Genomic DNA, 12,082 nt, shown 5'->3' with positions numbered 1-12,082 from the left:
ACAGCCAATAGCAGTAAGATTATGTGTATGTGATTTAAACCATGTCTGTGTGCCTTTGATACATTCCCCCTTGAAGAGAGAGGTGTTGGTCATAATTCTAGGTTGTCACTTGGGTAATCCTTTGTCTCTTCCTTGAACAACTAAATTATTGTCTTGTAAGAAGTTATTTTCTAATTCTTTTAGTATACCAATAACCTTTCTTTTATATATCTTTAAAAAGTCGGCTGGGCGCGGTGGCTCACGCCTGTAATCCCAGCACTTTGGGAGGCCAAGGCAAGCAGATCAGGAGGTCAGGAGATCGAGACCATCCTGGCTAACACGGTGAAACCCCATCTCTAATAAAAATACAAAAAATTAGCCGAGCATAGTGGTGGGCGCCTGTAATCCCAGCTACTTGGGAGGCTGAGGCAGGAGAATGGCGTGAACCCAGGAGGCAGAGGTTGCAGTGAGCCAAAATGGCACCACTGCACTTCAGCCTGGGCAACAGAGCAAGACTCCATCTCAAAAAAAAAAAAAAAAATTCTGTGTGTCTTTAAGTGTTGGCAGTGTTTAATGTGAAAGAATTTTCTCATCCTTCTTTCCAAAATATATTCCTATTTACAAAAGTCAGGAGTATGCTTGTCTACAGGGTTACACTTGTTTGGTAGTATTAAAACAAGGCAATTCCTTTCACAATTCGAATGCCTGTACGTATTGTGAAGTGTTTCCGTGTTTTTTTCCGGGTTTTTTTTTCTCAATTTATTAAAAGCAAAGTGAATTTTAATTATTTTTATAAAGTGCGAGAAAATGCTTTTCATGTAAACCATAAACATATATTAATATTCCTTGATCCAGCTTCAGGACCACTAGTGAGCAATATTCTTTAATTGCTAGTCCAAAACTTTTCCTTGCAAAACATCGCTTACCATGTGTTCTCCTTTGATAATGAACTGTTGATATCTAACTACTCCTTTAATATGGCCTTGTATCTTCTTATATGTTTTATTCTATTATATGAGTCTGATGATTTGAAGTAGGATAAATTCTGATTTAAAATATGTCCTTTATTTAGTAGTAAAAAATACTTTGTCTAATATCCAACCATCTAATATACATGAATATGCAATGCTGAAACCTGTGTAGTCATCAGACAAATTAGTATACAGTAATTTTGGTAAGTTCAACTGATTCTCAAGCAATCCAAGGGTCACATTTATCTTGAAAGAGACAGGGATTTTTAACTGGAAGATGAATGGTTAGGATTGAGTAGATGGGAAAGAATAGCAATGAAAAATACTGTTATTTGATGTGATTAAAAACAAAGCAGAAAATCTCTGTACTAAAAGCAGATCGGTTTTAGAATGAACTTGGTTGAAAGTGTAGTTTATTTATGCCTCTGCGATGCAGAAATTATGGATTATGTGTCATTTAAATATAGATAGTATATTTTTCCATCTGACTTCAGTGATATAAGTATAAAGTTACAAGATTTATCTAATCCCCTGGGGTGATTCATAAAAGGGGAAAAAGCATTGCTTGAAGAAATTCATATTGTTTTACATAAAAACCAGTTTAAAATGAAGACTTATTACACGCATATTTCTGATGAAATATTTAACCATGTATATGCAATTATAATTTGCAATAGCATGCAAGAGATTTCCTATTTATGAGAATTTTAGAAATAAAATGTGAACCAGTAGGGTTGATTAGATTAATAATTTGTTGCCCCCAAACTACCAGTGTCCTGCGTGTGATGATTATGCAATGCCTTTAGGTTGTCAGTCCCCAAGCTTTTACATGGCTGTCTCAACTTCGTCACCGATGGGAGGATACCCAGAAACACTGCTTTGTTAATATTTGTGACGCCCAGTTCCAGTACTTCTATGAATACTTAGGAAACAGTCCTCGACTAGTGATCACTCCTCTAACTGACAGGTAACAATTCTAAGTTTCCGTCCAGATGGGAAAAACCAACCCAAAAAAGTCCCCTAGCATCAGCAGAGATGTGTGAGAACGAAAAGGAAGGAATGAGAGGAAACGATGAACAATGAACTATGTGAAAGTGGTATGTAAATTAATAAATACTGTAAGATAGGGAACGGTGACTTTAATTAGGAAAAGGTGAAGAGAATTAAATTAGAGAAACAGAATTACAGAAGCTATACAATGCACAAATGATGAAATCATGAGTGGATTAATATGGCTCAAGGAAGCATTTTTGATTCTGCCCAGTTATCTACAACTAACATTCTGGTATCAGGATCTATCACCACCTCCCACCACCCCCACAGGATTCCTTTATTGAAAGTGTAAAAATAACTAGGAATTGCCTGTGTTCAAATTCATATTTGAGGAATTGCATACAGTGAAAGGAAGAGAAGGTGAAGAACATAGCATTCATTAAATGATTCAACAAATACTTCTGAAGTACTCTGCTAAGTACTATTCCACTGTTGAACAGACAGGGTTCCTGCTGTCACAAGAGATTACTTTCTAGTAAGTGGGGATAAAGAGAAACAATAAATAAATTAATATAATTATTTTAGGCTGTGATATATGCTATGACAAAAATAAAAAAAAGATTGATGTGTTTAAAATTGTCTTGAAGGGAGAGCCTACTATTGTGGAGAGCTTGAGCTGGGACCTAAACGATGAGGAATCAGTTATGCAGAGATCCTGGGGCAGAAAGTTACAGGCAACAGCAAGGACAAAGTTTCCAAGGTGGGAAGACACTTGGCCAGTTCCAGGGATAGAAAGAAAGCCAGTGTGGCTCAGGTATTTCAAGGGGGCAAGAGGTTACTATTAATAGTTCATTTCCACTTGACTCCGAGTAAAGACATACCTAGTCAGAATATTGCAGAGATAAGAAAATGTCACATTGACAGGAATTTCTTTGTTAGTATTCCAATCTCTGCTGACCCATTTGATGGGAGACAGCACATTTAATCTATGGCATTCATGAAGCAGAAATCACACCTCAAGGTCATAGCAGCATGCCCAATTATCCACTATCACCGAAGTGTAGACAGTTTCAAATGTAAGTCTGTAAAGCTGGTTTGCTATGATAGTCCTGAGAGGCTGGTAGGATTCTCCCACAACATTTGTGATCGTTCTTGCCCATATTAATCTGCTCATAATCGCAACATTTGTGTATTGTATAGTTTCTATAATTATGTCTAATTCAGTTCTTCTAACTTGTCTCTGATTAAAAGTCAGCATTCACTGTCCTCATTAGTTAATTTATGCATTGCTTTCAGTGAGAGGGATTAAAATTGTAGCTTGACGAAGTCACTTGAGAATAGTCAAAACTGCAAATGTGAAGAGTCTACTATATTCATGCCATTGTCAATAGAGAGGGAGGAAAGGGAGGCCCAGGGTATAGGAGAAAAAGGGAAGAGGCATTTTAAAGTTTATTGTTACGTGAGGCCTGATAGTTTATTAACTTTGAAATGAGAAGAATCACTATGTGGGTTTTTTGGGAGCTGAAAGGAAGATGAATGTTCATTTTGATAGTGTGAATTATGTTGGATAAAATGTTTCCATTTCCATTTCGTTCTTTGAATTATTTACTAATTGTTTACATTAACAAAATGATGCCCTTCAAATTCTTCCATTATATTTCATTTGATGCTGACCATCCCTTTGTGAGGTAGGCGGGGGAGATAGTGTCTCCTTCTTCAATACGTGGATGGGTTCAGAGACTTAAGTCAACTGTGTATTGGCTAGAAGGATGCCGGTTAAGCTGCTGTTAGATATTCCAAACAAAACACAATGGCTGAAATAACACAGAAGCGGTTGTCTTACAATCCAGAGGTGAGTGGGCCAGCAGTACAGGCTGGCAGGTGGCTGACATGCTAAACATGGTTTCCACATGTGTTTTAGCCAGTGAAAAGGGAAAAAAGAGGGTCCAGGTCAGGTATCTCCAAGGAAGTGTTGTAGGAATGGCACTCATCATTTCTGCACATATACCATTGGTTGGAGTTTGGTCACTTGGCAACTCCTGACTGGAAGGAAGCCATGAACTGTAGTCTCTAAACACTGGCAGCCATATGCCTACCCAAAACTTGGAACCACTGGAGAAAATTACAAGGCGAAAATCTCTACTACAAAAAGCAGTAGACTAGACTGATTCCTAGTCTGGGAGCCTTTTCACTCATTCATTGTAAGATACACTTAAGCATGGAATGGATATAAAATGCAGAAACACTTTCTGTTTTCATAATTAATCGCTTCTATTTGCATAGTACTTTCAATTTTTTAAGGCATTTACCTTTGGCCTTCTGAATATATTCCTACAATTAACCTCATTTAATGGAGGAGAAAACTGAGGTGTGTTGATGTCAAAAGACTTATTTAAGATTAGCATCTGATGATTGGCAAAGGGGATATTAGTGTCTTGTCTACTGACCTCCATGTGTATATCATTTCACTAGACCTGCTCTCTGTACTAAGAGAAAAACAATTTATAAATCTGAGGAAACACCAAATAAAGAATACAGCCATTTGATGTCCTTGCTATTTGTTTTGTCTTCTTTTATTAGGTATTCTTGTTTCATGGTTTTCTAAGAACCTCTGAGTCTTTGCTGCAAAAATAAGTATTATGGTAATCTAAGTGCATGTAGCAACACATTCCAAAGGAATTTCTAAAATATATTTAAATACAGTAAATTGCCCTTTTATATTTGCTTTGTATATTGAAATAGGTATATGTTATTTGTATACTATGTATTTATAGAAATTACATATCTCTTAATGTATTAACTAGCAGTTTAATTCAGCCAATGTTTAATTCATTCATCATCTAAGACTTCTACTTTTCCTTTATAAACAATAGTTTGAGGAGATGTCTGCCGTATTAATAATATCTTTACCTAGAAATATCAGAAATTTAATAGCATTACAAATCAAGTGTTATCTGTATTCAATACACAGCTCTTAGGAAATGAGATCAATAAACAAAGAAATACATTCTTTTCTAGTATTTTTAGACAGCTAGCCTAAAAATAAATGTGATAGAAAATATTCTGATTCATTATTGCCATGAACAAATCAGAAGTATATCAGTATTTTATGCTACTATCACATTCTAGAGCTTCTTAAACTTTTTTTCTAATGTATTGCATCTGATGTTTTATAAAAATCTCATATTAGACTGTGATATTTGTGTTTTCTATTGCTTAAAGGTGTTATATTACTTTAACTCAATCACTTCATCTAACCATGAGTGGGGCTCCTGCTGGCCCAGCTGGTACCGGGAAAACAGAGACCACCAAAGACCTAGGACGTGCCCTTGGCATGATGGTTTATGTATTCAACTGTTCAGAGCAAATGGACTACAAAGTAAGTTAGTAATAAAATAATGTGTAAAACTGGATTCTCTAACATTATTCCTGATTGGGAATTATTCAATATAAAAGCGTAAAAACCCCTTCTGTTAAATTCTGAGTGCCTCACTTTATCATTTAGTCCATAGGAAATATCTATAAGGGATTGGTGCAGACAGGAGCTTGGGGCTGCTTTGATGAGTTCAACCGAATCTCTGTGGAAGTTCTGTCAGTGGTGGCAGTACAAGTGAAAATGATTCATGATGCCATCAGAAACAGGAAAAAGAGGTGAGTGGCATGTGGGCTATCTCTTGTTACAAATAGAAAAACATGGAATAATGCAGGTAACCTCCCCTTCACTGTCTATTGCTACCTCTCCCTGTCTCATGAAATAGATAAAGGAAGAGTCTGGTCGATTTGGGGGAATTATTTTGAATAGTCTCCCATTTTTATTAGTGGTTTCTAAGTGTTGAGTACAACACATGTATATTACATTACAATAATCACTTAAAAAACAAACAACTTCTAGGATTGGCCAGACACAGTGACTCACGCTTGTAATCCCAGCACTTTGGGAGTTTGAGGCGAGAGGATTGTTTGAGCCCAGAAGTTCAACATCAGCCTGGGCAATATAGCGAGACCTGGTGTCTACAAAATAAATAAAGTTTAAAAATTAGCCAGGCATGGTGGCATGTGCCTGTAGTCCCAGTTGTTTTTGAGGCTGAGGCAAGAGGATTGCTTGAGCCCAGGAGGTCAAGGCTGCAGTGAGTTGTGTTCGTGCCACCGTGCTCCAGCCTGGGAGACAGAGCAAGATCCTTTCTCCAAAAAACCCAAAAGACTTCTAAGATGCTCATTCCATTGATTCATTCTCAGTCCTCATCTTTCTTGACCTCTGGCAGCATCTGATGCAGCTGGTTATTCTCCACTGCTTGATACACTTTCTTCACGTGGGTTGAGGACAACACCTCTCCTACATCTCTCTCCCCTCGCAGCTCCTTCATTGCTGGTTTCTTCTCATCTATGAAATGGGGCAAAGAAGAGTACCTGCCTTATAGACTACTGTGATGATTAAATGCAAAGTACCTGGAAAAATGCCTACCACATAGTAAGCACCATATCCGTGTTTGCTGTTATGCTTTATTGTTATTATTTCCTGGCCAATTCATGTTAGGCATCACAGGCACCGGTCTTTGGATTTACTTTCCCTGTATTTTCTCCCCTTGTTGATTTCAACTAGTCCCAGGGCTTTAAAAAAACTCTGTCTATGCTGCTGACTACCAGATGCCCAGGCCTCCTCTTTCCTCATCTCTGGACTGACCTAAACAACTGCCTGGGGCATCACAAGACTCTACTGGAGGTCTCCCAGGCTTCTCATATTTAATATATCCAAAATCAAAATCTTAGTCCTTCCACCAACTCCTTCTTTGCTAGTTGTCTCATCCCAATAGGTTATACCTTCATGTTCTTCCAATAACTTGGGCCGAGACCTTTCAAATTGTATTCAAAATCTAAATGCTTCTCAACATGATGCCACACTCCAAAAAGCAAAACACAACTGGCATTTACATTTGATGGCTTAATTTGAGAAATAAATTAGTATAGTATACAGCACAATTCTGGTTCTCTTTGTAACATTTTTATCAACAAAGGCAATCTTATTTATCTGGCCTACCTGTTCCCTCTTAGTTTTTAGAATATTTTTCTCAGCTGGCTAGCTTGTCCATAGGAACATTTTCAGTCTCCCAAGGATTATCTAGCCTCTTGGACTGTGTGCCTGTTGTGGAAGTTTCCAGGTTATCAGTAGATACATCTGGATATTTCTACATTCTAGAAAATCTCTCACTCAGTCCTTCTGCCACGTGGGCCTTGGGCCCCAGTTTTATGTGTTCAGGTGTCTGTTTCCTGACCTGCCCCATCCCTAAGGCCATGATAGAGAAGCTCAGTTATTTCTTCTTAGATCTCCAGCTATATTTTATCTAGCTTTTAGTCAAAATCTTTTTATTTGCTGTAACCCAGATGTCATTTGAGGCCATCCTTTCTTATGGAGATTTATGTAACTGATCCATGTACTGATTTCTGAAAATTGCCAAGAATACTCCTTGGTAGTCTCCTCTTGTCTGAGTGTCTGTGGGTCTTCTCTCTTCATCTTATTTTAGCCCATATGCAGACAGCTCTGCTCCTTCTTGATTTCATGAGCTTATTAAATTCTCTTTAACATGAAGATTTAAGAGATGGGACCATGCCTCAATTACAGAGCCTTCTAGTGCCTTGCCAGCTCTACCCTCTGGAGGTCCGCACCTTTGACTGTTGCTTACTGTTCCTCCTGTGTACAATGGGAGAGGAGGCAGTTATTCTGTGGCAAGAGCCACCTCTGTGTGTGTGAGCGGCCCTGCCAGCCTGCCTGCCTTCCCTAGCCTGACATTCTGGGAAATGAAGTTTTCTCCATTTTTATCTTGACTATACAAAATCCACCTGCTCCTAATTACCTAGCATCTAAAGCACCCTTAGTCCTAAACACTGTGGTTTCTTTCTATCTTTTCTCTTTCATGATGCAGACCCAGCTCCTTAACTGCTTCAGCCCTCCCCTCTCAGCAGTGCAAGAGATCAGCCTTATATTTTGTCTCGTTTACCCTCATTTGAAAGTTTCCTTCTACCTATCTCTCAATATGGCTCCCATAGCACATTAGCATTCATTGCCCTGGCCAGCAACAACCCACTTGGGTCCTCACAAATCTTTCTGAAAATCTTTCACTATTTTTCCAATGCAAATCTTTCACTGTTTCTCCAATGCCTTTAAGTGACAGTAATAGCATTAGTCATAGCTAACATCTCTTGAGTATTTTCCATGTTGTAGGCATTATACTTTTACCCATTTATGTTTATAATCCCTTTTAAATCCTTGCATAATCCAATAAGGTCGGTAATATGATTATTATTTTTACTAGATGAGGGAATTGGAACATAGGATAATTAACTTGCCTAAAGGGATATGGCTGGTATCTGAATACTCACAGTCTGGCTCCAGAGCTATTGTACCTCTCAGTGATATTTAATAGATTTTTCTTGAGTCAATGGAAGGTATGGAGGGAAAGACGAAGAGAGAGAAGTTGAAGAAATAGACAAAATTTAAGACTGAACAGGGCGTCCCTTTCTCCTCTTAGTATGGGCATTCTCTGTCTATGCAGCATCCCATTCAAGGAATTGCAGCCCATGTTGAAGGTAAAAATGCCATCATCTCCTTCCATTAAATGTTAAAATAGTCAAGTCTTTATTTTTATATTCTAGGGTACTAAGGCTATGCTAAAATAAAAAAGAATACTTCCCATTTTTATAGTTCTTCTAGGAAAAGGGAGGGTACTTTTAATAAATGTGCTTCAAAACATATTCAAAATATGTATGCTTATGAATTTTAAAGAAAATTACACAGAATAAACAGCTTCCTAATAATTTGCATTTTGCAGTGGTTTGCATTTGTCAATGTGCATTCATATTCAATGAACACATTTAATTTCATCAACATTCTTTTTATGGTAGATTTGTATTTCTTGGGGAAGCTATCACACTGAAGCCATCAGTTGGAATATTTATTACTATGAATCCGGGTTATGCTGGTCGAACCGAATTACCGGAAAATCTCAAAGCTCTTTTCAGGCAAGTGTTATGCTTTGTGGCTTAGCATCTGGTGCACTCATGCCACCTAATGTTGTTGGTTTGCACTGTTGAGTGATTTGTTTTACTTGAAAATTCCTAAGGAAAATCGTGTATGATTTCCTTGGGCTCCTTTTATAGACAGAACTTTCACCATGATAAATTAACCATTTTGAATTATAAAACCAGGACTCAAAATGAGTATTTAAAAGTTAAATGGTATATTTGCATATTTACTGTTAGCTATTTTGTAATGCATATTTTTATTATAACCATAATTTTCATAAATTACAAACTATTTGGAAAATATAGAAAAGAATAAAGAAAAAGTTACATCAGCATCCAGAAGTAATGATTGTTATGTTTTCTAGCCTCTTTTATAATTTACATTTTGTGGGATTAAGATATTACAGTAGGCATGATTTTTCTTTAGTTCTCTTCATTTAATATTTTGACATACATATTTTATCATATTATTAAAAAACCTTTAGAAATATCATTTTATGTAGCTCTAAAATAGTCCCTCTCATGCCTCGTTCATAAATTTCTTAACCATTCGCTGTTGTCTGTTATGTAGGGTTTGTCTTTTCCTTTTTTTTTTTTTATTATAATGAAGTAGCAGGCTGTAAACTTCTATTCACATGAAAAATTACTCTTATTTCAGAATAGATTTCTAAATGTAGAATTACTTAAGTGAATGATTAAAATCCCTATTGATGACTTGCTTTTCAAAAGTACTCTGCCAATGTATGCACTTAGCAGGAGTCTATAAGAGAACATGTGTTGCTATACCTAGTATCAGTTATGATTCACTTATAATTTAAGTCAACTTCATTCAACTATCATTTTTTTGGTTCAGTTTTCCAGAAAACTCTGTATTATAATTTTACAGAATTGAAATATGGTTTATGTTTTATTAGAGAAAGAGAGATCAGGTTTAGAGATAAAATTGTAAGGTTTATCACCATACCAGGTGATAGTAAAAACATTCAGGTATAATTTAATACAATCAAGTGTACAGTGGTGAAAGTATAACCACAATCAAAGTACAGAATATTTCCACACCCCCAGAAATTCTCTTCTGCCTCTTTGAAGTGAGCCTCCCATACCAATAATGTACTTTCTGTGATTATAGATTACATTTGTCATTCCTAGAGTTCATGTAAATGAAACCAGACAATATGTACTTTTTTGTGTCTGGCTTCTTTGAGCATTGTGGTTTTGAGATTTATCCAAGTTGTTGAGCGTATCAGTAGTTTGCCCCTCCTTCTCACTGATTAGTATTCTATTATATAGACCTACTGCAATTTGTTGATCCATTCACTAGTTGATGGACACTTGGGCTGTTTCCAGTTTGGGGCTATTATGAATAAAGCGGCTATGAACATTCACGTGCAATCTTTACATGAACATATATTTTTATTTCTTTGGGACAGATATCTATGGCTGGAATTGCTAGTCTACATGGCAATTGTGTGTTTTACTTATAAGAATCTGCCAGTCTGGTTTCCAAAGTGATTTTACAAGTTTACATCCTCACCATCAATGCATGAGAAATCTAGTTGCTCACATTCTTGTTAAAAATTGATACTGTCAGCCTTTTTTATTTTTAGCCAATCTAATAGATAGGTAGTAGTGTGTCATCATAGGTTTAGTTTGCATCTCCATGATGGCTAATGATGTTGAGCCTCTTTTACATACTTATTGTCTATTGCTATACCATCTTTTGTGAAATGATGTATTCTGCATACAGTTCCTTTGTTAGATACATACATTGCAAATATTTTTTCTCTCAATTTGTGGCTTGCCTTTTCATTTTCTTGTGTCCATCAAAGATAGAAGTTTTAAATGTGATGAAATATAATTTATCAATTTGTTTTTGTTTTTAATATCCTATTCAAGAAAATTTGCTTAGCCCAAGCTTGCAAAAATTTTTAACTATGTTTTCTTTCATAAGCCTTGTTGTTTTATAGTTTTCATATGGGTTTTCTCCTTTATTCTGTTAATGTGCTGAACTATATTGATTGATTTTCAGATGCTAAACCGTCCTTCAGTGTTGCGTTCCAGGGATAAGCTCCATTTGGTCAGGAGGTATTTTATTAATAGGTACTGCTAGATTTAATATGACACTCTTTTGTTAAGGAGTTTTTAAAAATCTGTGCCATGAGGGTTATTGTTCTACATTGTCCTTGTAAAATTTTTGTCTGGCTTTGGCATCAGAATAGTGCTGACATCATGAAATAAGTTGGCAAGTGTTTTCTTCTCTATCTTCTTAAGAGTTTGTGTAGAATTGCTATTATTTACTCCTGAAGTATTTGAATTAATCAGTTAGGCCATTTGGACCTAGAGATTTTTATTGGATTCTTTTTAATAATGAATTTAATTTCTTTAATAGATACACGCTTTTTCTGATTTTTAATTTTTTTATGATTTGATTTTGGTAATTTAAATCTTTTAAGGAACTTATTGGTGTTATCTAGTTGAATCCATTGGCACACACTGGTTCATTGTATTAGTCCGTTCTCACATTGCTATAAGTAACTACCTGTGAATGGGTAATTTATGAAGAAAAGAGGTTTAATTGACTCAAAGTTCCAGAGGCTATACAGGAAGCATGGCTAGGAGGCCTCAGGAAACTTACACTGATGGCAGAAGGCTAAGGGGAAGCAAGTATGTCTTACAAGGTGGAGCAGGAGAGAGAACATGCGCGAGGTGGGGAAGTGCCACACACTTTCAACACATCGTATCTCATGAGAACTCACCATCATGAAAACCACCATTCATGAAGAATGGGGAAAATCTGCTCTCATGATCCAGTCACCTTCCACCAGGTCCCTCCCACAACAATGAACTACAATTCAACATGAGATTTGGGTAGGGACACAGAGCCAAACCATATCATTCATAATATTCCCTTATTATTATTTTTTAAGTTTTATTTTTATTATACTTTAAGTTCTGGGATACATGTACAGAATGTGCAGGTTTGTTACATAGGTATACATGTGCAATGGTCATTTGCTGCACCCATCAACCCATCATCTGGGTTTTAAGCCCTGCATGCATTAGGTATTTGTCCTAATGATCTCCCTCCTCTTGCCCCCCACTGCCTGACAGGCCCTGGTGTG

The 12,082-nt window shown here is 36.6% G+C and overlaps 1 protein-coding gene across 1 annotated transcript in view; it reads left to right on the top strand.

Annotated features, from left to right (window-relative positions):
- Nucleotides 1-12,082, top strand: part of DNAH11 (dynein axonemal heavy chain 11) — a 359,682-nt gene that overhangs the window by 134,731 nt on the left and 212,869 nt on the right. The window contains exons 32-35 of the mRNA XM_054559402.2: nt 1,757-1,917; nt 5,166-5,322; nt 5,449-5,594; nt 8,841-8,957. Coding sequence (XP_054415377.1) covers nt 1,757-1,917; nt 5,166-5,322; nt 5,449-5,594; nt 8,841-8,957 — 581 coding nt within the window. The remainder of the gene's footprint in view (nt 1-1,756; nt 1,918-5,165; nt 5,323-5,448; nt 5,595-8,840; nt 8,958-12,082) is intronic.

The sequence above is a fragment of the Pongo abelii genome, chromosome 6 (genome assembly GCF_028885655.2).
Source record: "Pongo abelii isolate AG06213 chromosome 6, NHGRI_mPonAbe1-v2.0_pri, whole genome shotgun sequence".
Classification (NCBI taxonomy): Eukaryota; Metazoa; Chordata; class Mammalia; order Primates; family Hominidae; genus Pongo; species Pongo abelii.
Note: the sequence above shows the minus strand (reverse complement) of the source record. Positions and strands in the feature narration are given on the sequence as shown.